General features: G+C 41.0%; 1 protein-coding gene and 1 long non-coding RNA gene across 5 annotated transcripts; one reads left to right on the top strand and one right to left on the bottom strand.

Annotated features, from left to right (window-relative positions):
• Positions 1-3,161: 3,161 nt before the first annotated feature.
• LOC111784533 (NADPH-dependent pterin aldehyde reductase) lies at positions 3,162-4,833 on the bottom strand. Its single transcript, XM_023665203.2, has 5 exons — positions 4,355-4,833; positions 4,218-4,287; positions 3,941-4,134; positions 3,540-3,712; positions 3,162-3,443 (listed from the first exon to the last, which is right to left on the bottom strand). The coding sequence occupies exons 1-5, from the start codon at positions 4,568-4,570 to the stop codon at positions 3,347-3,349; spliced, it is 750 nt and encodes a 249-aa protein (XP_023520971.2). The 5' UTR covers positions 4,571-4,833; the 3' UTR covers positions 3,162-3,346.
• Positions 4,834-6,190: 1,357 nt separating this feature from the next.
• LOC111784537 (uncharacterized) lies at positions 6,191-19,190 on the top strand. 4 transcript variants are annotated; one of them, XR_015420434.1, is made up of 3 exons: positions 6,788-7,016; positions 7,122-7,192; positions 7,397-10,461. It is a non-coding gene; the product is annotated as an uncharacterized LOC111784537 (long non-coding RNA). The 4 variants fall into 4 exon arrangements; XR_015420433.1 differs by lacking the exon at positions 7,122-7,192 and adding an exon at positions 16,697-19,190 and having other exon boundaries at positions 6,791-7,016; positions 7,397-7,890; XR_015420432.1 differs by lacking the exon at positions 7,122-7,192 and adding an exon at positions 14,832-15,031 and having other exon boundaries at positions 6,791-7,016; positions 7,397-7,890.
• The last annotated feature ends 264 nt before the right edge of the window (positions 19,191-19,454 follow it).

Genomic DNA, 19,454 nt, shown 5'->3' with positions numbered 1-19,454 from the left:
TTCCAGCTCTGCATAATTCAATTCCTTATTCATCTTTGGACATTCATATTGAAAATGACCTAAGTCATGACTGTTGAATAAACTTTAAATGCTAAATACCAATTTTAGTTAATTTGTTAGGAGAGTTTAATTTGAAAAGTGAGTGAAAGAAAAGGTACTACCTTTGTAGAAATGATAGCCGGTTTATGGGTGGCTCTCTCATACCTATTATGAGAGTTAGAAAAACTTATAAATACCTAGTCTTTCTACTGTAAAGTTAGAGAGAAAAGAAACCGAGGGAAAAGAAACAGAGCAAAGAAAAAAGAAGAATACATAAAAGTAATAGAAAAAGGTTTTTTTGGAAAAATTCAGTGTTCATTGTCTCTTTGTCTCTCCTCTCTTGATATCACCTTCACAATTACGCATGTAGTTTTTTTAGAAAGTGGTATCAGAGCATTCTATCGTTGGTGTATGTGAGATTTATTTCATAAATTAGCAAGTTTTCTTTAACAATGACACCTATAACATTCAACAGTTGCTTTGTTGAAAGTTGATCTTCCTCTTCCGCGTCCTCTACCCGTGTAAGTTCCTCTTCCTCTGTTACTTATTTTCATTTGTCCTTCGACTTTTAGAACTTGCTCCTCTCCATTAATGCTGGATCTTTGAAACTTTTGTTCATGCACCACTAATGAACTTTGTAATTCATCAATGGACATGTTATCAGTATCTTTGGATTCATCAATGGATACTACAACATAAGTAAATTTTTCAATCAGGGTACAAAGAATTTTTTCTACAATTTTCTTGTCTGGCATATCTTCTCCTTGGTTCTCATCTTGTTGGAGATTATCATCCGTCTTGCAAAATAATTTGTGATACTTTTATTATTCTTCATCTCTTAGGATCTCAAATTCTCTCCTTAATGTATTAAGAAGAGATTTCTTCACTTTTTGGTTTCCACCAAATTTTGGTTGTGCAACGATCCAAGATTTGTCCAAAGACAATACGATCAATTGTCTGGAAGAGGTAATGCTTTACTCGGTGATCTTTGAGTCTAGCATCATTAAGGTGACTCTCAGTTAGTATTGTTCCTTCCTCTGGTTCTGAGAAACCAATCTCCAACACACTCCATAGACCCTTTGCTCTGAGCAAATTTTCCATCAGCTCACTCCAATGATCATAGTGACCATCGAAGTGAGGGATCTTCGCTAAAGTTTTGTCTTCACTCATACTTTCTCTATTTGATCACTAAAAAAAATTGCAGCTCTATTTGTTAGATGAACACGACTCTCCATAATGGTATGATATTGTCCACTTTGAGCATAAACTCTCATGGATTTGCTTTGGGCTTCCCAAAATGCCTCATACCAATCGAGATAGTATTCTTTGATTATAAACCCATGATTATTCTCTAAATTAGTCGATGTGAGACTTTCATCCAGCACCTCCCCTCGAACAAATATGCCTCCCCTTAATCGAGGCTCAACTCCTTTTCTTTTGGAGTCTTAGTCATTTTTTATGGAGGGGCTAAGACATCCCATGTGCACATCTCATGCATGAGTACGAACGCGGTAGAGGAGGGATATGCGCGCCCACGTGGGCTCTGATTCGCACAATCAACTCCAGGGACTAGATTCAATCCTTCGCAAGCATAAAAATTCTTCGATTATTCTCGTACTAACACATGGCACTGTCTAGAGTGGGATGCGAGTTACAGGTTGAATGAAGCGATTCGAGTTGTGTGGACGATTTGTGTGAGGTAACCCTCCGACAACGTGTCGTGTGGCGCGTGCTTGACAACCTCATCTCCACTATCATTGCTTGACATGTGTCAATGCTGCAGCCGACTGCGTTTCGTTGTTCCTTGATTGACGCATCCTCTGCATCTAAACCAACCCAAATTCAATCACAGTTTCTACCTTGTTCCTATTATCTATTGATTTTCCTAAAGTTTTCTACATCACTCAAATCAACTTGGCTCCTCGTAGACTTTTTAATATGTTTTTAAAAAGATAATTTTCTTATAATTTATAACCAATCACAAAAAGAAATAATCAGATCTAAAATCGATCCAAAATACATAACTTATCGTTTCTTGACGTTCATCAGAATGAGGTCTTCCGATCTAATTCAATTTTGGCTACCTATATGAAAGAAAAAGAAGGTTTGAGAACCTGTACAGACCCGATAAATTTCAGACAAGAGATCTAATCGGTACTTCGTTTCCTCCCAATAGGCTAGATAGAAGAAAAAATTATGTTAGGCCTACCTAAAGACTAACTTAAAGCATGTGGTTACCTACTGGGTTAAGGATACGATGAAAGCCTACAAGTAGGTTTCTCCGTGAGTATTTTTATTCTCACCTCTTTCTATATTTTTTTTGACAGAGAATGATGCAGCTGGTCAAGGTGAGGCAGTGCTCGAGAGCTCTAACTCATAGAGGAGTGTCAACCCGTGGTGTCTATGTTGTTTATATTTTCTTGGGTTGTCATTGCATATATTTGTATCTTGTTTTCGTTCTCTCATTTGTAAATAACTTAAACAATTCAACAATTGTCTAGAACATTTTGTATTGGTTTTTATAAAAATGTTATATAACTTCATTTCACAAATTTTTTTACCATATTTTCACTACTTTCATTTTCACTTTTGTATTGTCTGTCACTTAGGGTTTATCTTTTCGAAGTTTTGAAAATTTGATTGTGATAGATCGTGACATCTTTAATATGCTAGAAGTCAAAAACCTTCCATGAGTTACAAGCAAAAGAACTTTCATGAGTTCAAAATTGAGAAAAGGTGCTTCAACCTTCGAATCATAAAACCATCCCACTCTACTATACAAATCAATACAAATTAAAATCAATTCCACAAATCTAATATGTTTGTGAAATCTCCTTGGCACACCAAAACCTTCCAAAATTAAGTATTACAAAATCTTAAAAAATATTAACCAAGTGCTAAATCTAGAATGGGAATTAATTTAAACTCTTTTGCATAACTCCTTAGTATGTTATTGTTTTATTTAATCTCTCTTTCTGTTACTTTTATTTTAAAAATGAGAAATTTAATCCATATTTTTTCGGGGAGTCCGTATGTATCAATCTGTAATTCAAAGACTTGCTATCAATACAATTTCTATTACAACATCTCACAAATTACCATTCATCAATTTAACTAATACGTCACCTCAATATTTAAGCATTTCATATTACGCATAGTAAATTTACATTCTACACATTTATAAATTCATCCCTCTTCTTTATCTAATATCAAAACATTGTATCCATGATTCTTACCAAATTAATTATCATCCAAGGGCGTAGAAATTGAGAGGATTGAACAATAAATAAATAAATAAATAAATAAATTATGGGTTGGACAACTCGTTAGGATCCTTAACTGTGAGGGAAGCTCCATTGTCTGATGGAGTCAGATCAAGAATCATTGTCGCTGCTTTTATAGCCCTTATTACAATAAAAAATGAATGTATAAGTTCATACGAAAGGATATATTTATATAAAAATTCCAGTTTTGAATATATGATTTGATGATATTCATACCAACGTTCAGGTGGTAGATAATTTGAAGCTAAACTGCCAGCAACTGAAACGAGCATGTCTGTGTTTATGGCGCCAGGATCTAAGGTCACAACTGTCATTCCATCCGGCAATTCTTTTGCTAAAGATTTGCTTAACCCCTCAATTGCCCATTTAGATGCAGAATAGGGTGCAATCTGTCCATAAAGTAAAATTAAACATATGTCATTTGAGTAAATAACCGCACCTAAATAATGTGAAAGTTCTCTGTTTATAATCATGCAGAGAATCAAATAAATTACTAATAAAATAACAAATATGATAAATAAGGTAAGTCGTAAGATCAAATATATGATATATATGGTAAACTATAATTCAGGATTAAATATTCTTAACCTCATCTTTCCACAAAAGTTATGACTTACTTGCGAATGCCCCTTTCTTCCCGCCATTGAAGACATGTTAATGATTATTCCATGCTTTTTTGGAATCATAAGAGGAATGAAATGGCGCAAAATGTTTGCTATTCCTTTGACATTGGTATCTATAACATTATCAAATTCTTCGACATCGACCTCCCATAGGTTCCTATTTCTATTAATAACAGCTGCATTATTCACTGTCAATAATCAAGAAAAAAGTACTTAGTTTCTTAAATTTTGATACAAGTGAGAAATAATATGAAAAAAGGGAGCGGAATACCAATGATATCAGGAACGAGTTTGTTTTGGACAACCGCTCTTGCTAGCTCTTCAACACTATCATTTGATCTCTGCAAAACAAACCTTTTCAGTCACTTTTCTAAGTACTTACGACGTGGGATTAGAGCATTTGCTTACCACGTTAGCATTGAAGAGCAAGTGGCTATTGGAAGGAAGTTGTTGACGAAGGGAATCAAGTTTAGGTTGGTCACGTGAACAGCCAATTATGGTGTGACCACGGTTAGCTAACTCCAAGGCTAGGGCTCTACCCAAACCTTTGCTCACGCCAGTTATCAACACAACCCTTGAAGCATTTGTGGGTATTCTCGAGGATTCGCTCGAGGTCGAGGCCATGAGGGCTGCTTGAGACTATTCCAAAAAGATATATGAAGGTCTAAATATGGTTCTGTGAATGCGTCTGTTTTAAAAGGATGTTTGAAGCATTATCTACAGATTTGTGGTTTAAAACAAAGTGGAAGGAGAACCACTTAGCTTACATATTGGTCACGCAAATGAAAATGGCCCCACACGCCTTCTTGCTCTTTACATCAAGACGTTGTGGGATGCACTTGGTGCCTTTAACCTCATCCTCTCGAAAATGATATAGTCCACTTGTTAGCTAACCTTAATAGTATCTCAAGCACTTTTTTTTTTTTTTTTTTTTTTTTTTGTCCAATCTAGGGACTAACACAAACTTTTGTTTGAAATCTCAACATATCACCTACATATCACCATATCACCAATGGAGCTAATTATGACTACGATATCAATTGATAACAACTACTGATAATCTATATATCTCTACAATGTCATTATCTCTACGATAGCGTGTATGGTTCACTTTAAGCATATATCTTTATTGCTTTGTTTTTGGAATCATCCAAAAGGTTTCATACCAATGGAGATTATTACCTTGTTCTAAATAGTTAGCGTGGATAGATATCTTAAAAAAATTGGGTCGTTACATATATTATTATGAAACTTTTGGAAAATGGATTTAACAATCTTGAACAAAACTTTTAAATCTCAAATATCCAAGAACTCCAAAACAATAAAGAAAGCTTGATGATTAAGATCAAAAGTAACGAAACTTGTTTCTAATCTCGTGATTGGAATTATCTAAACACAAGAAATGTAAAGAAACTAGTTTATGGCTTAACCTAATATTAATTGAAATGTTGTAAATCTCATGTCACTTGCTTATTGTGACTATTCTAATAAGCTAGCCTAAAATTTTCAACCAATCCAAGAGTAATTTAAAAGTCACTTGATGTAGTTTGAGATAGCTTGTGTTATTTCGTATCATATACACCATAGATATCTTCATTCCCTAATCAATGTAGGACTTTGTTTGCATCGATAAATTTCTTATATATCTTAGTGATAAGTTAGAGAGTAAAAGAAAAAGAAGAAGAAAAAACAGTTAGATTATAAGTTTATAAATTTAGTCCCTACAATTTGACAGATGTATATTTATTTGGTTATTAAATTTTTAAAAGTATTAATACATTCTTCAACTTTCATTAGATTCTTGAAGTTAATTTATGTATTGATATAAATTAAATTTTTTTTTTCTCTAGCTTAAAAACCCTAAACTTTAACCAAATTAAAAAATTTGAAGACTAAATCATAACTTTAGAAGAAAAAATCACATGGGAGAGATGCGTGTTGGATTATAAATCAAAGAATAAGACACATTTGTTTGCATATTGAATATTTGTAAAACCATATAACAAAATAACGTTTGAATATGAATCACTTCCACTTTCAGGAAACATCTGTTTGCATACAACCATATAACAAGATAAGCATTAAAGTTTGAATAGTTTAAGGTCCCACTTGTTTATGTATAAGAAATCTTATACTTTTGATGTTGTTTCGTAGAAATGAGAGGTGGATTATAAAAAAGGGCAAGGACACGTTTGTTTGCAAATTTTAGAAAACCATATAATAAAATAAGCATTAACGTCTAACTTCCACTTTCTCGAAACATTTGTTTTCATGCAGAATTTTGGGGGCAATGAAAACGATATAACGTGATTAGTATCAACTCTCGAAGATCTTCGTCTCCTCTTATCCAATATAATTCATCAATTTTCTTATTTTTTTATTTTAAGATTCGAAGCTTAAAATTTGATCTCTTCGGAATAAAACATATTTCTAAATCATTTAAGCTATACTTATATTGATATCATATTCAATATCTTGAAACGGTTGAATCTTCTAATTTGAATAATCTAGGAAAGATTAAGTTTAACCCTAGAGATCAACTTGAAAATCCATAGAAAGAAAAAAAAAAAAATCACAGTTAGAAAAAGCCTCATGAATTAAAGAAAATACTAGCAAAACTTGCTTCTCGGGACGGTTAAATTTTCAAAGGAGCACAAATGTGACAAATGCAAGGTAGACTTTGTTTAATGCAAATAAGAAAGCAATATTAGGATCGCATAACAAGGCCCACACTTAATACACAAAGAATAAGTGTAATACCCGAATTTTCAGATAAATAAATAAAAATAACAACATAGGGGCAAAAGGGTCATTTTGCCCCGGTCTATTTGGGCTCTAAGAAGAAGAAAAAAAAAAAAAAAAAAAAAGAGAGAGAGAGAGAAAGGAGAAAGGAGAAAGGAGAAAGGAGAAGAAGTTAGGGTTTGGGAGAGAGAAGAGCAGAGAAGACAAACTGTCGTTCGGGATCGAATCCAAGGCAAGAAACTTCGAAGCAATACTCTTCTCGGTGCTGGAAAAGGTGCTTGGGTGGTGGATTCACTCGTTCCGGCAAGAAAATCCGAGAACGGACAAAGTAAGGTTCTGAACTTCTTGTTTCGATTTTATCTAGATCTGAGAAGTTTCTTGAGCGTTAGATATGAAGTTTTTGAGGTATGTAACTAAAATAAGATCCACATAGGATTCTTGAAGTTCTTGGACGAAAATCGGAGTTTAGTCAGAGTTCGGGTAAACCGATCGAAAACAGAAAATGTGAGTTTTTCTCTATCTTTGGACGACCTTAACTCATCCTGTGCTCAAGGAAAAAAAATAAAGGAAAAATATATAGTAGAAGTAGAATATGAGACCTACAATGTTCGTGAAGAAACTTTGTTGATATGGATTACGGATTGAAAGATAAGAAATTCTGAAGAAAATAGATCGAAAATGCTAATCTGGAAATTGAAACATACGCAGGAGAGAGAAATGTCGGCCGCGTACGGAGGAGCGAGGCGAAACCGTTATTGACACATGGCGAACTGCGGCTGGAGAGGCGTGTTCTACAGGCTAGGTGACACGCGTCAGGGCGCGAATTCGGGTCAACCCGAGTCCGAACCGGCGCTCCGCACGCGACCCAGGAACCACGTGAACCAAACCGCCGCGAGACCCCTCCGACCTATCTGAACCAACCCATCTCGACCCACGACTGTATAGAATGTTGCGCGTGGACACGCGCGCATAGAAAGCCACGCGTAATACACCCTCCAGAGAGCGTCAATCGCGCGTGTAGGCGAGTGCAGAGTGCGTGAGTAACCTTTTTCCCTCCGTTCGACCTCCGTTTGCTTGTTTTTTGCCCCGATTTCAACTCTGATCCTAATTTTATGTGAATTAGGACCTATCAAGGAAATTTCAAAATTTTTGGAACCTTTTCTGGCAAATAATTCGAGCTTGGAAAGGCACGCGTCAACCATGTAAGTAGCCATTTGGATTCCCACGAGCAGTACTTGTAGGAACTGCTTGGAATAAGCATGCATGATATCATTCCCATAAACTTAGCTAGCTGAACCTAGCATATTAGTATGAAAACCATGAAAATGAAATAAATAAGGAAATCTATGACTTCTAGATACGAATGATTATGTAAACCGTTTAGATTGAGATTCTGATAATGTATGTATGCATGAGGAGGATGGGAAACTTGTGAAATCTGCGCTCCGGGTGAAGATGGACGTTATCTTCCCATTCAGCATGTTTGTTAATATTGCATGAACTGCTGCGTGTTAACTCCTATGCATGATGATTGCTTGTGTTATCTTTCTTGATGAGTAGGAAGAAATTACGAGCTTAGATTAGGGTGCTTGTGACTAAGTAGGCTATGAGACCCTAGATTGGGGGACCTCTAGAATACCGTGCATTTAGACCCGCGAAACGATTATCGGCGGATCCAGAGCCCAGAATCCAAAACCTTATAGGTTTGTGAGACCTTGCACGAGAATCCTAGAGATGCATGAATCCAAGTCTAAGCCACCAAGTTCCACCCTAGAAAAAATAGTAGGTCACCGTGGTAACTGTAGGTAGCCCGCTAGAGTTGAGCAGTGTGGATAGTGTCATCAGAACCTCCACTTCCCTCTCTGCTCCGATACCGTACCGTCGAGACATAGCTCCAGTACGGAGATCGTTGAGCATGGTAGATCCGGATAGGGAAGTATGACAGGTGCCCAAACCTAGTGGTGATAGCTAAGGGGTCTTCTGAACGGACTCCTGGGCCGTAAAAACCCGTCCTTGAGCGGGGGACGTGGAGCCACGTAGGATGACTCAGTAACTGACCGGTGACACAATCGCACTTTCGAAGGCAGCGGACTAGCGATTGTGCGACACTCACTTTCCAGCGACAAGTGAGTTAAGCCAATTTGTTCTTGCGTCGCCTACGGCCAAGCGACTTACGGTCGAGCCTCTAGCCTCGGTTTTAAAAGAAGGTTTTAGAAAACGAGGAGAGAGAGAGATTTTTGAAAGAGAGATTTTAGAAAGAGACGTTATATAAGCAAGCAAGAGAAAGATAACAACGGCTTAGCATATATAACCTTGGGTAGGGAGAAGTTGACGACTAGTCATATCCCCCTATAGTACATTCTGGGCCATTTTAGTTCTGGCAGGCCTAGACATGATTTTCTTGAGGTGTCATACGCTCTAGAATTACAAAAGAAAAAACACTAGAATGAAAAGACATGACAAGGGTTTGGCTTGTCATGGGCATGCGGCCATGGGCAACAGGCCCTGGACAGGCATGACCGTGACATCCTCCCCCACCTAATTGGTTGACGTCCCTGTCAACCGACTACTTTCATACCTTGCGATGTGGGTGGCGGCGGAGTTCAGATCTTCGGCGCGTTCCCAGCTTGTTTCCTCTGTAGGGAGATTCTTCCATTTGACAAGGAATTCACGAATCGTCCGTACAGGTCTTCCTATCTTCCTAACCCTGTCGGCTAGGATCTCTTCCACTTCCTTTGTTTCTTTTTGTTTCAGATCGATGCTCGGTCTTGTGGTTGTATTTCGATGGTCGTCGTCTGGATCAGGGTGATAGGGCTTCAAGTTGCTCACATGAATGACGGGGTGAATTTTCATCCATGCGGGGAGTGCAACTCGGTAGGAGGTAGCCCCAATCTTTTTAAGGACTTCAACCGGGCCTTCGTATTTACGAACTAATCTCTGGTCCTTTCGGCTACGAAATCTGATCTGTTCTGGTCTCAGCTTGATGAGGACTTGATCTCCTGCACGGAAATGAAGGGGGCGACGCTTCTTGTCCGCCCATTTCTTCATATGCTTGGAAGCCTTCTCTAAATATGCTCGGGCTATATCTGTCGTCTGCTTCCATTCTCTTGTAAAGTTGTGAGCTCGAGGGTTTTTTCCTGCATAAGGATGATCAATAATATGGGGTAAGGCCGGTTGTCGTCCACTTACAATTTCAAAGGGACTCTTCCCTGTAGACGAGCTTGTTTGACAATTGAAGCAAAATTGGGCGACATCTAACAATTGTATCCAGTTCTTTTGGCGAGCGTCGACGAAGTGACGTAAGTATTCTTCGAGCAAGCAGTTGAACCGTTCTGTCTGTCCATCGGTTTGAGGGTGATAACTCGAGGAGATGTTCAAGGTTGTTCCCAAGAAAGCGAATAACTCAGTCCAGAATGTCCCAATGAATCTGCCATCCCTATCACTGATGATGCTCGACGGAATGCCCCATAACTTTACAACGTGTTTGAAAAACAGTTGGGCTGTGAGTTCCGCCGAGCATAATTTGGGAGTGGGGATGAACGTCGCGTATTTTGAGAACCGGTCCACAATAACCAAGATGGCGTCATATTCCCCGACTTTTGGGAGGTGTGTTATGAAGTCCAGAGATACACTTTCCCAGGGTCTTGTTGGCACAGGTAGAGGTTCCAAGAGTCCAGAGACTTTGGCTTTCTCGACCTTATCCTGTTGGCAGATGAGGCACATCTTGGTGTATTGCATGATGTCGTCTCGCATGTTTGGCCAGAAGTACCCCTTCTTTATTAGGGCGTATGTTCTTTGCCATCCCGGGTGTCCGGCCCATAAGGTGTCGTGACATTCTTGAATGAGCTTCTTCCTCAGTTCCCCCGTTCTTGGGACGTACAATCTGTTTCCTTTGGTTATCAGGAGGTCCCTCTCAACCCAAAACTGCCGTGTCTTTCCAGCCTTAGCTAGTTCGACAACGGCTTTGGCCGATGGGTCTTTGTGTAAATGTTCCTTGATGATGTCGCGCATCGATCCGTCGATCTTACTTGAATGAATATGGGCTAACATGCACAGGGCCGCATGTTCGCCCTTCCGACTCAGCGCGTCGGCTGCTTGATTACTCTTTCCCGCTTTGTGTTCGAACTTGAAGTCGAATTCAGCCAACGACTCCTGCCACCGGGCTTGTTTTGCTGTTAATTTTGGTTGATCAAAGAAGTGGCAAGTGGCGCTGTTATCCGTCTTCACTACGAACTGCGATCCTAAGAGATACTGTCTCCAGACTCGAAGGCAATGGACTACAGCCAGCATTTCTTTCTCGGAGACTGTATCTTCATTCGGCATCATTGAGCTTTCGACTTTCGTAAGCGATGGGGTGACCTTCTTGAATAAGGACCCCACCGAGAGCGAAGTCGGAAGCATCGGTTTCCACTTCAAATGGCTTTGTGACGTCAACCAACCCGAGGACAGGACCCCTCGTCATGGTTGTTTTCAGATTTTCAAAGGCCATTTGACAATCATTCGACCACGACCAAGGGTGGTCTTTCTTCAACAGCTCTGTCAATGGGGCGGCTCGTCGTGAAAACCCTTCGACGAACCGCCTATAGTAGTTGGCTAGTCCTAAGAAGGACCTCAACTCAGATACGGAAGTAGGAACCTTCCATTCTTGGATAGCTTTTATCTTGTCGCTATCCATACTGATTTGTCCACATCTAACGACATGTCCAAGGAAGTTGATGCATGTTTGTGCGAATGCACATTTCTCCTTCTTCACATACAGCTGGTTCTGCCGGAGCTTGTCAAACACTAACTTCAAGTGCACTTTGTGTTCCTCGAGGGTTGTGCTGTAAACAACAATGTCGTCGAGGTATACTATGACGAACTGATCCAGGTATTCGTAGAAAACCTGGTTCATCAACGTGCAGAACGTAGCTGGGGCGTTTGTCAAGCCAAAGGGCATTACTAGGAATTCGAAGGCCCCATATCTTGTTACGCACGTCGTCTTGGGTTCGTCCCCTTCGGCAATACGTACTTGATAATATCCCGATCGTAAGTCCAATTTCGTGAAGTACTTGGCCCCGTGAAGTTGGTCGAACAAGTCGGATATTATCGGCAGAGGATATTTGTTGCGTACTGTCACCTTGTTTAGGGCTCTATAGTCTATGCACAGACGCAACGTCCCATCCTTCTTCTTCTGGAATAGTACGGGGGCTCCATAAGGGGCCTTTGCCGGGCGAATGAATCCCGCCTTCAGCAACTCGTCTAGTTGTTTCCTCAATTCGGCTAGCTCGGGTGGAGCCATCCGGTATGCATTCTTTGCGGGCGGCTTAACCCCGGGGAGGAGTTCAATTTCGTGGTCAATGCCTCGACGAGGTGGTAGTGTTTGTGGTAGACTCTCTGGCATTATGTCGGTATAGCTGTCTAATACATCCTTGATTTCCTCTGGGACAGTCTCTTCGGTGGTTGCCTCTTCTATCAGTGGTATGGCCATGAAGGTAGGTTCCTCTCGTGCGAGTCCCCTTTTCAACTGTATGGCCGAGATCATCCGAAGATTACCTGGTTGCTTGATGCTTGCAGGTATTACTGTGGGGTTACGGTCGGTGATCACCAAGCATTTTGCCAATGGCATTGGGATGACCTTGTGTTCTAGGAGGAACTCCATCCCAAGTACCACATCGAAGTCGTCCATGCGAACCACTACAAGGTCTAGCTCTCCAGTCCAATCCCCTATTTTGAAGGGGACTCCTTTGGAAACTCCCACAATAGGCAAGGCCTCGGAGTTGACAGCTTTCATTTTCCCCGGGTCTTTTCCTATGGTGAGTCCCAATCTTCTGGCTTCTTGATCAGCAATGAAGTTGTGGGTTGCTCCAGAGTCTATCAGAGTGCTCTTGCTCAGTCGAGAGTTTATGGTGGCATCTACGAACATAAGCCCTTTCTCTATTATCTCCTTCGGTTCGACTTTCCGTTGGAGGGCTGACAAGAATTTGAGTGCGCCCATTCGGGGGTTGTCGTGATCTTCTTTCTTGTCTAGCAAAGTCTCGACCCTTGCCTCATTGCTCTCTTGAATGGACACTTGGAGTGCAGTGAGAGAGGCCCGATGAGGACAGTAGGATACCTTGTGGGGGCCTTTACATAGCATGCATTGCAAAGGCGTCGTCGGGTGGTTCTTTTGGTGGTAAGGCCCTCGAGATGTCCCCGCTTGATTGTTCTGAGGAGGTCTATCCGTCCATCCATTCGATCTGTTGGGGCTTCCATTTCGATGGCCTGGTGGTCGGTATGGTTTGCCCCCATTGTTTGGGGCTGGTGTCGCTCTTCTTTGGGATCCTGCTTCGTTCCCACAGTCCACGAGTCTCTCGGCGCAGGCCATTGCGGCAGCTAGGGTTTGGACCCTGTTCTCATGTATCTTTGTTTTGGCCCACGGCTGTAGACCATTTATAAAGAAGAACACCTTGTCCTTCTCTGCTGTACCCCTAATATCCAGCATCAGGGTTGAGAATTGTCTGACGTAGTCCCGTATGTTTCCAGTGTGTTTCAGGGCTACTATTTTCTCCATTGCTATGTGTCCTGCATTTTCGGGGAGGAATTGTTCCCTCAACTCTCTCTTGAGGTCCTCCCATGAGTCGATGGTGCACAATCCATCCTCGATGTCTTGCACCTTCGTACGCCACCACAGTTTGGCGTCGTCTACGAGATACATCGCAGCTACAGTCACCTTCTTGTCGTCGGTACAAGCCGTTGTGGCTTTGAAGTACTGTTCGACGTCAAAGATGAAGTTCTCCAACTCTTTGGCGTCCCGATTCCCTTTGAAGGCTCTAGGGTCTGGGAACCTTAGTTTGTTGGATCCTGCATTAGTTTGTCCACCCGTGACACCTTCCACGGCTTTCATGGTAACTTCAATTCGAGTGCTCATGGCGGCCATCCTTTCTTGGAGGTCGTCGACTGTTGATCTGAATTCATCAGCCAATCCATTGAACAAACTCATCATTGTGTTTTGTAGTACGTCGAACTCTTCGCCACGTCCCTCTTTGTGTGCGACAGAGCTATCCGGACTATCAGACGGTTTTGGGCTGCTCGTAGGAGCAACTCTTTCTTCGAGCGAGGTCACTCGAAACAACAGTTCTGCGATTGGCAACCCGTCTAGGCGGTTGCCCATTGCGTCGACTTGGACGACTTTCTCACTCAGTTCGGTCACCCGTGTTTCCAGGAAACGGAGGGTGTCAGGGACTTCTTTGAGGAATAGCATTTCCTCCTCTATTAGCGTAAGCCGATCGGCTTGTGCTTTGGGTGTTGACTTTGTCGTCGACATGATCTTAGTCTGTATGACGTTACGGAGCTAACAAAGCTCTGATACCACTTGACACAATCGCACTTTCGAAGGCAGAGGACTAGCGATTGTGCGGCACTCACTTTCCAGCGACAAGTGAGTTAAGCCAATTTGTTCTTGCGTCGCCTACGGCCAAGCGACTTACGGTCGAGCCTCTAGCCTCGGTTTTAAAAGAAGGTTTTAGAAAACGAGGAGAGAGAGAGATTTTAGAAAGAGACGTTATATAAGCAAGCAAGAGAAAGATAACAACGGCTTAGCATATATAACCTTGGGTAGGGAGAAGTTGACGACTAGTCATATCCCCCTATAGTACATTCTGGGCCATTTTAGTTCTGGCAGGCCTAGACATGATTTTCTTGAGGTGTCATACGCTCTAGAATTACAAAAGGAAAAACACTAGAATGAAAAGACGTGACAAGGGTTTGGCTTGTCATGGGCATGCGGCCATGGGCAACAGGCCCTGGACAGGCATGACCGTGACAACCGGCACACAGGGGGTCGCACCCCAAATTTAGTGGATGTATGGTCCCGTGTGAGGGCTGTCAGCTAACCTCCACAGATGATGTTCAGAGAGAGTCACGTATTCAGATCCAGCAATACGATCCCCTCAGATTTACTTATGAGGTCGCGTCTCACCTCAGGACACATGATTTCAGTGCATAAGATGGGCAAGCCTCCTAAGATATAGAAAAGAGAGTTGTAGCGAGATTCGCACTCACTAGAACCCCAAGATAAGACCGTGTATACCTAATAAGATAAGGATGCGAAAAGAGCCTACAAGTAGGTTGCTTACTTAGTATATTTTTATAATCACCCCTTTCTTCCCTTTTTTTTTTTCAGGTACTAGTCGATACGGGGAGGTGTTCGAGAGTTGCACTGTCACAGAGGGGTGTCGTTCCGGAGCGTCAGTCCCTTGTCGGTCTTTTAGAGTCATTCGTCTGTTTTCATATTTAGAGTCTTTTGTATTTCATTTTATATTTGTAATCCCTTCGGCAACATTTGACTTTGGTTTTATATTTAATTTTGGTGTCCTTGATTTCCTTTTCTTGTTTTAAATTTTTGGCGGATTTTTACCTTCTATTTTATTTTATTTTTAATTTTATTTGTTTTCAATTTCGTCTTTTTAGTCACGATTCAATTTTTCGAAGTCTAAAAAATCAGGTTGTGACAATAAGAGAGAGAAAATACAAGGAGAACTCTGGCTAAAGGTTTATAGTGATGACTTCAGGTATGTATAGTAAAGAGAATACAGAGAAAACAAGCTACACTTAAATTTTCAAAGGAGCACAAATGTGACCAATGCAAGGTAGACTTTGTTTAAAGCAAATAAGAAGACAATGTTAGAATCGCACAACAATGTACACACTCGATCTAAATGAACACAAAAAATAAGAGAGAGAAAAGACGAGAACTTTGGCTAAAGGTTTATAGTGATGATTTCAGATATGTATAGTAAGAGAATACAGATAATACAAAAAGTACATTGTTAAAGCTCTGTCTAAGGGCCACCATTAGACGATATTGTCCTCTTTGGACTTTCCGTTTTGAGCTTCCCCACAAGGTTTTTAAAACTTGTCTCCTAGGGAAAGGTTTCCACACCCTTATAAAGAAAGGGTGTTTCGTTCTTTTCCCCAACAAATGTGGGATATCTTAATCCACCCCCCTTCAGGGCCCAGCATCCTTCCTGACATTCGTTTCTTTCTCTAATAGACGTGAGACCCCTACCAAATTCACCCCCTTCGGGGCCCAGCGTCCTTACTGGCACACCACCTCGTGTCTACCCCCTTCAGGGAACAGTTTCCTCGTTGGTAAATCGCCTGGTGTCTGGCTCTGAAACCATTTGTAACGGCTCAGGCCTAACACTAGCAGATATTGTCCTCTTTGGGCTTTCCCTTTCGGGCTTCCCCTTAAGGTTTTTAAAATGTGTCTACCAGGGAACGATTTCCACACCCTTATAAAGGGTGTTTCGTTCTCCTCCCCAACCAATGTAGGATATCACAATAGTTAGTAACACTTGAAAAAAACATATGCCAAGTCAAAGTCAGAGGGGCAAAAGCGAAGTTTTGCCCCTCAACCCATTATAGAAGTCCAAGGATCCCAATCAAATCACCTAGAAAAGAAAAGAAAAGACAGAATGAAAGCTGGAGAGAAGAAGGGTAAGCCGTCGGAGTACTCGTCGAACCACCACCAAAAATCTACCTTCAACCGTGAAGGACCCCCTTCTTAGAAGGACAAATAGTATCGAGAGGCCGACGCTCCATATTGTCGTTTTGAGTCATGGCCGACGCTCCCAAAACTGTTAATTGTTTGAACCTTTGCTTTTTTTTTTCTTTTTTTTTTTTAATTTTATTTTACTTGAAATAAATTATTTCGTTTTAATGCATTTTCAAATATTTTCGTTGCATTCATATTGTCGTTTTGAGTCATGGCTCATAGTAAAATATTGAGTCATGAAAGATTTGGTATCAGAGCATCAGGTCAAGGTCCTGTAGACATTTAGGATAGAGAGTCGTATCCTCTGTGGCCATGCCCATCAAACACGTGCCGATCGCGACCAAATGTTCTCACGGGTTTGAAACATAAAGACAACAGTCAAGCTAGTGTTTAAAGAATATACCATGACTTTATGCTATGTTATAATTGTGCATTTACTGGAGAATGTGCTATGAACAAATTGTAACCGCATTGTTTTTGTGTTGTGGTAGATAATGGCACCAAAGAGACGCGGACTCTATGTTGGGCCCAGACTTCGAAGGAGAAGAAGAAAAGTCGTTCAGGACACCCCTATTTCAACACCTGAAGTGGAACAACCTGAACTTCAAGAGAAGCTTGGAGATATGCCCCAAACTAGTGAGGGAACCGTACTGCGGACTCTAAGAACTAGACAGCTTCGAAGGAAGGCCAAAGCCCGAGACTTCTTGATACAGGCCCTAATGCTTCCTCCTCCAAGGAGGTCCCATCGGTCTCGGCCACTAGTACGAAAGTCCCGCCCAGCCAGCCGTTGACCACGCCTACACTGGATGTATTACAGGCATTCATGTTGACCTCAATGGAAAATCAAGCTCTGATGACCCAAATTATGCAGACACTGGTGGCTAATCAGACAGCAGTGCAAGGGACCAGAGATTCTGTGACTATTACTGTGAAGTCCCGTTACTTGAAAGATTTTCAGAGGCATAAACCACCTTCCTTTGACGGAGGCAAGGTGGAACCCATCACAGCAAAGAACTGGCTAGACGCGATAGAAACAACCTTCCATTACATGAACTGTCTGCTGGAGTATAAAGTCCATTGTGGGTCATATATGCTGAAACGAGAGGCCCACTTCTGGTGAAAAGGTACTCAAATGACCATTACACCACAAGGAGAGTTTATTACCTGGTGTCAATTCAAAGAAGCCTATCTCCGCAAATACTACTTAGTCACTTCTAGGATGAAAATGCAAGCAGAGTTCTAGGAACTCAAAAAGGGGGACAAGTCAGTAGAGGAGTACGATCTGGAATTCAACAGGCTGACAAGGTTTTCTCGAGCGCATATTAGTACTTGGTAGTTAAAGGCCAAGCGATTTATTGTTGACCTAAGGGACGAGTTGAAGGGCATGTGGCAGCCCAAGCATCCTCTTATTATGTAGAAGCCCTTCGGGTGGTGATCCTCATCGACATGCCCCCCATCGACAAGTTACAGTCAAGATCAACCTAGTCCACATTGCAGTTCAGAGGAGTGCAGAGCAAAACATAACAATTTATCCTAGCTGTCGGCGTTCTCACACGGGGGAGTGCAGAGCAGGAACAGATGCATGCCACAGATGTAGTTAAGTAGAGCACTTTGCAGCAGATTGCCCTTAGAGGAACGATCAGCATGCCAATCGACCTGCGGCACATAATTAGAGAGGTCGGGTTGCTCAGCATCAGTAAGGGTGAGATGTAGCCCAAGCAACCACAGTCAGACTAGCTGACGAGCCGAACGCAGTTGTTACAGGTACGCTACCAATTTTTGGTCATTTGGCTTTAGTGTTGTTAGATTCGGGTTCAACACATTTGTTCATATCTGAGGAGTTTGTAGAGCTAGCACACCTAGAGAAGAAACCTTTAGAGGTCACCCTATCAGTGTCCACCCTTGCTCACGGGTTATTATTAGCTACCCATAGGGTTAAGGATAGTAGTGTAACAATATCAGGACGTGTCATCGAAGCTACATTGATAGTGTTAAGCATGCAAGACTTCAACGTCATCTTGGGTATGGATTGATAGATTGTGAAACTTGAATAGTGACTCTCAAACTCCCATCAGGGGACAAATTTACCAATAAGGGAGCCACTTCCAAAAGAACCTCGAAAGTTGTAATAGTACTGAAAGCCAAGAAGATGATTCATAGTGGCGCAAGTGCATCTTTAACCAGCGTGACCTTAGACAACAGTAACAAGCAAATAGTCTCATCAGTACACATCGTTAGGGAGTTCGTAAATATTTTTCTGTAAGGATCTTCCAAGTTTGCCCCCAGTCATGGAAGTCAATTTCGGGATCGATCTAGAACTAGAAACTGCGTCGATCAATAAGAGTACGGGTATCGTCGAGTCAAGTTTAAACAAGATAGTGTAGCATGTCAAAGTGACCAAATGCTCTACCTTATCCAGTAGAACCCATTTTGAGAGAGGGCATGAAACCACACAGGTAAACACAGTAGCGGGCAATCACTAAGGGGTCATCACCCACACTAGTTATTAGATAGTTCTATAGGAGAGCCAACTAACCTCCCATGGATGATGTTTAGGCTAATCAATATCATACTACCCCACCAAATTATTATGAGGTAGCGCCTAAACTTTGGACATCAGACATCCACTATATAGGTAAAAGAAGCTACCTAAGTCAAAGAACATAAAGGTTGGACAACCTATACATACCCGTAGGGGTAAGTTTCAGACTAGAGATTTGCTCAATACTTCGTTCCCTCTCCACTTGCTCAGATAGTAGAAGAAATTAGGCCAGAATTACCTAAGGCCTAAATTAAATCATGTGGTTACCTATTAGGTTAAGGATACAACGAGAGGTGAGATACTGTCTGAGAGCTCTACAATCATAGAGGATTGTCAACAAGGGGTATCTATGTTGTTTGTATTTTCTTGAGTTGTCCATGTATATATTTGTATCTTGTTTCCGTCTTGAACAATATTTGTTTAGAACCATTTGTATTGATTTTTACAAAAATGTTGTCCGACTTTAATTCGTACAAAATTTTACCTTATTTTAACTAACCTCATTTTCAATGTTTACTTTTGGATTGTCTGTTAGTTGGTGTATGCTAATGTTTTATTCCATCTATGCATTTATATTTTAAATCATTTAATCTCTCTTTTGTCACCTTTTATTTTAAAAATGAGAAATTTTATCATTTTTTTTTAATGTGAGTCGAATGTACCGGTAAGTAATTAAAAGGCTGGTAAAGGGAGTCATTACAATTAAC

Source organism: Cucurbita pepo, chromosome 1, assembly GCF_057944985.1.
Source record: "Cucurbita pepo subsp. pepo isolate OVF chromosome 1, ASM5794498v1, whole genome shotgun sequence".
NCBI classification, from domain to species: domain Eukaryota; kingdom Viridiplantae; phylum Streptophyta; class Magnoliopsida; order Cucurbitales; family Cucurbitaceae; genus Cucurbita; species Cucurbita pepo.
Note: the sequence above shows the minus strand (reverse complement) of the source record. Positions and strands in the feature narration are given on the sequence as shown.

Bases quoted from the DNA above. Each gene is read 5' to 3' on its own strand.
- LOC111784533 (XM_023665203.2), bottom strand. From the start codon at position 4,570: ATGGCCTCGACCTCGAGCGAATCCTCGAGAATACCCACAAATGCTTCA. The intron at 3,713-3,940 runs GTAAGTCATAAC...CTTTATGGACAG, and splicing joins GAAGAAAGGGGCATTCGCAA to ATTGCACCCTATTCTGCATC. The intron at 3,444-3,539 runs GTATGAATATCA...TATTGTAATAAG, and splicing joins TATCTACCACCTGAACGTTG to GGCTATAAAAGCAGCGACAA.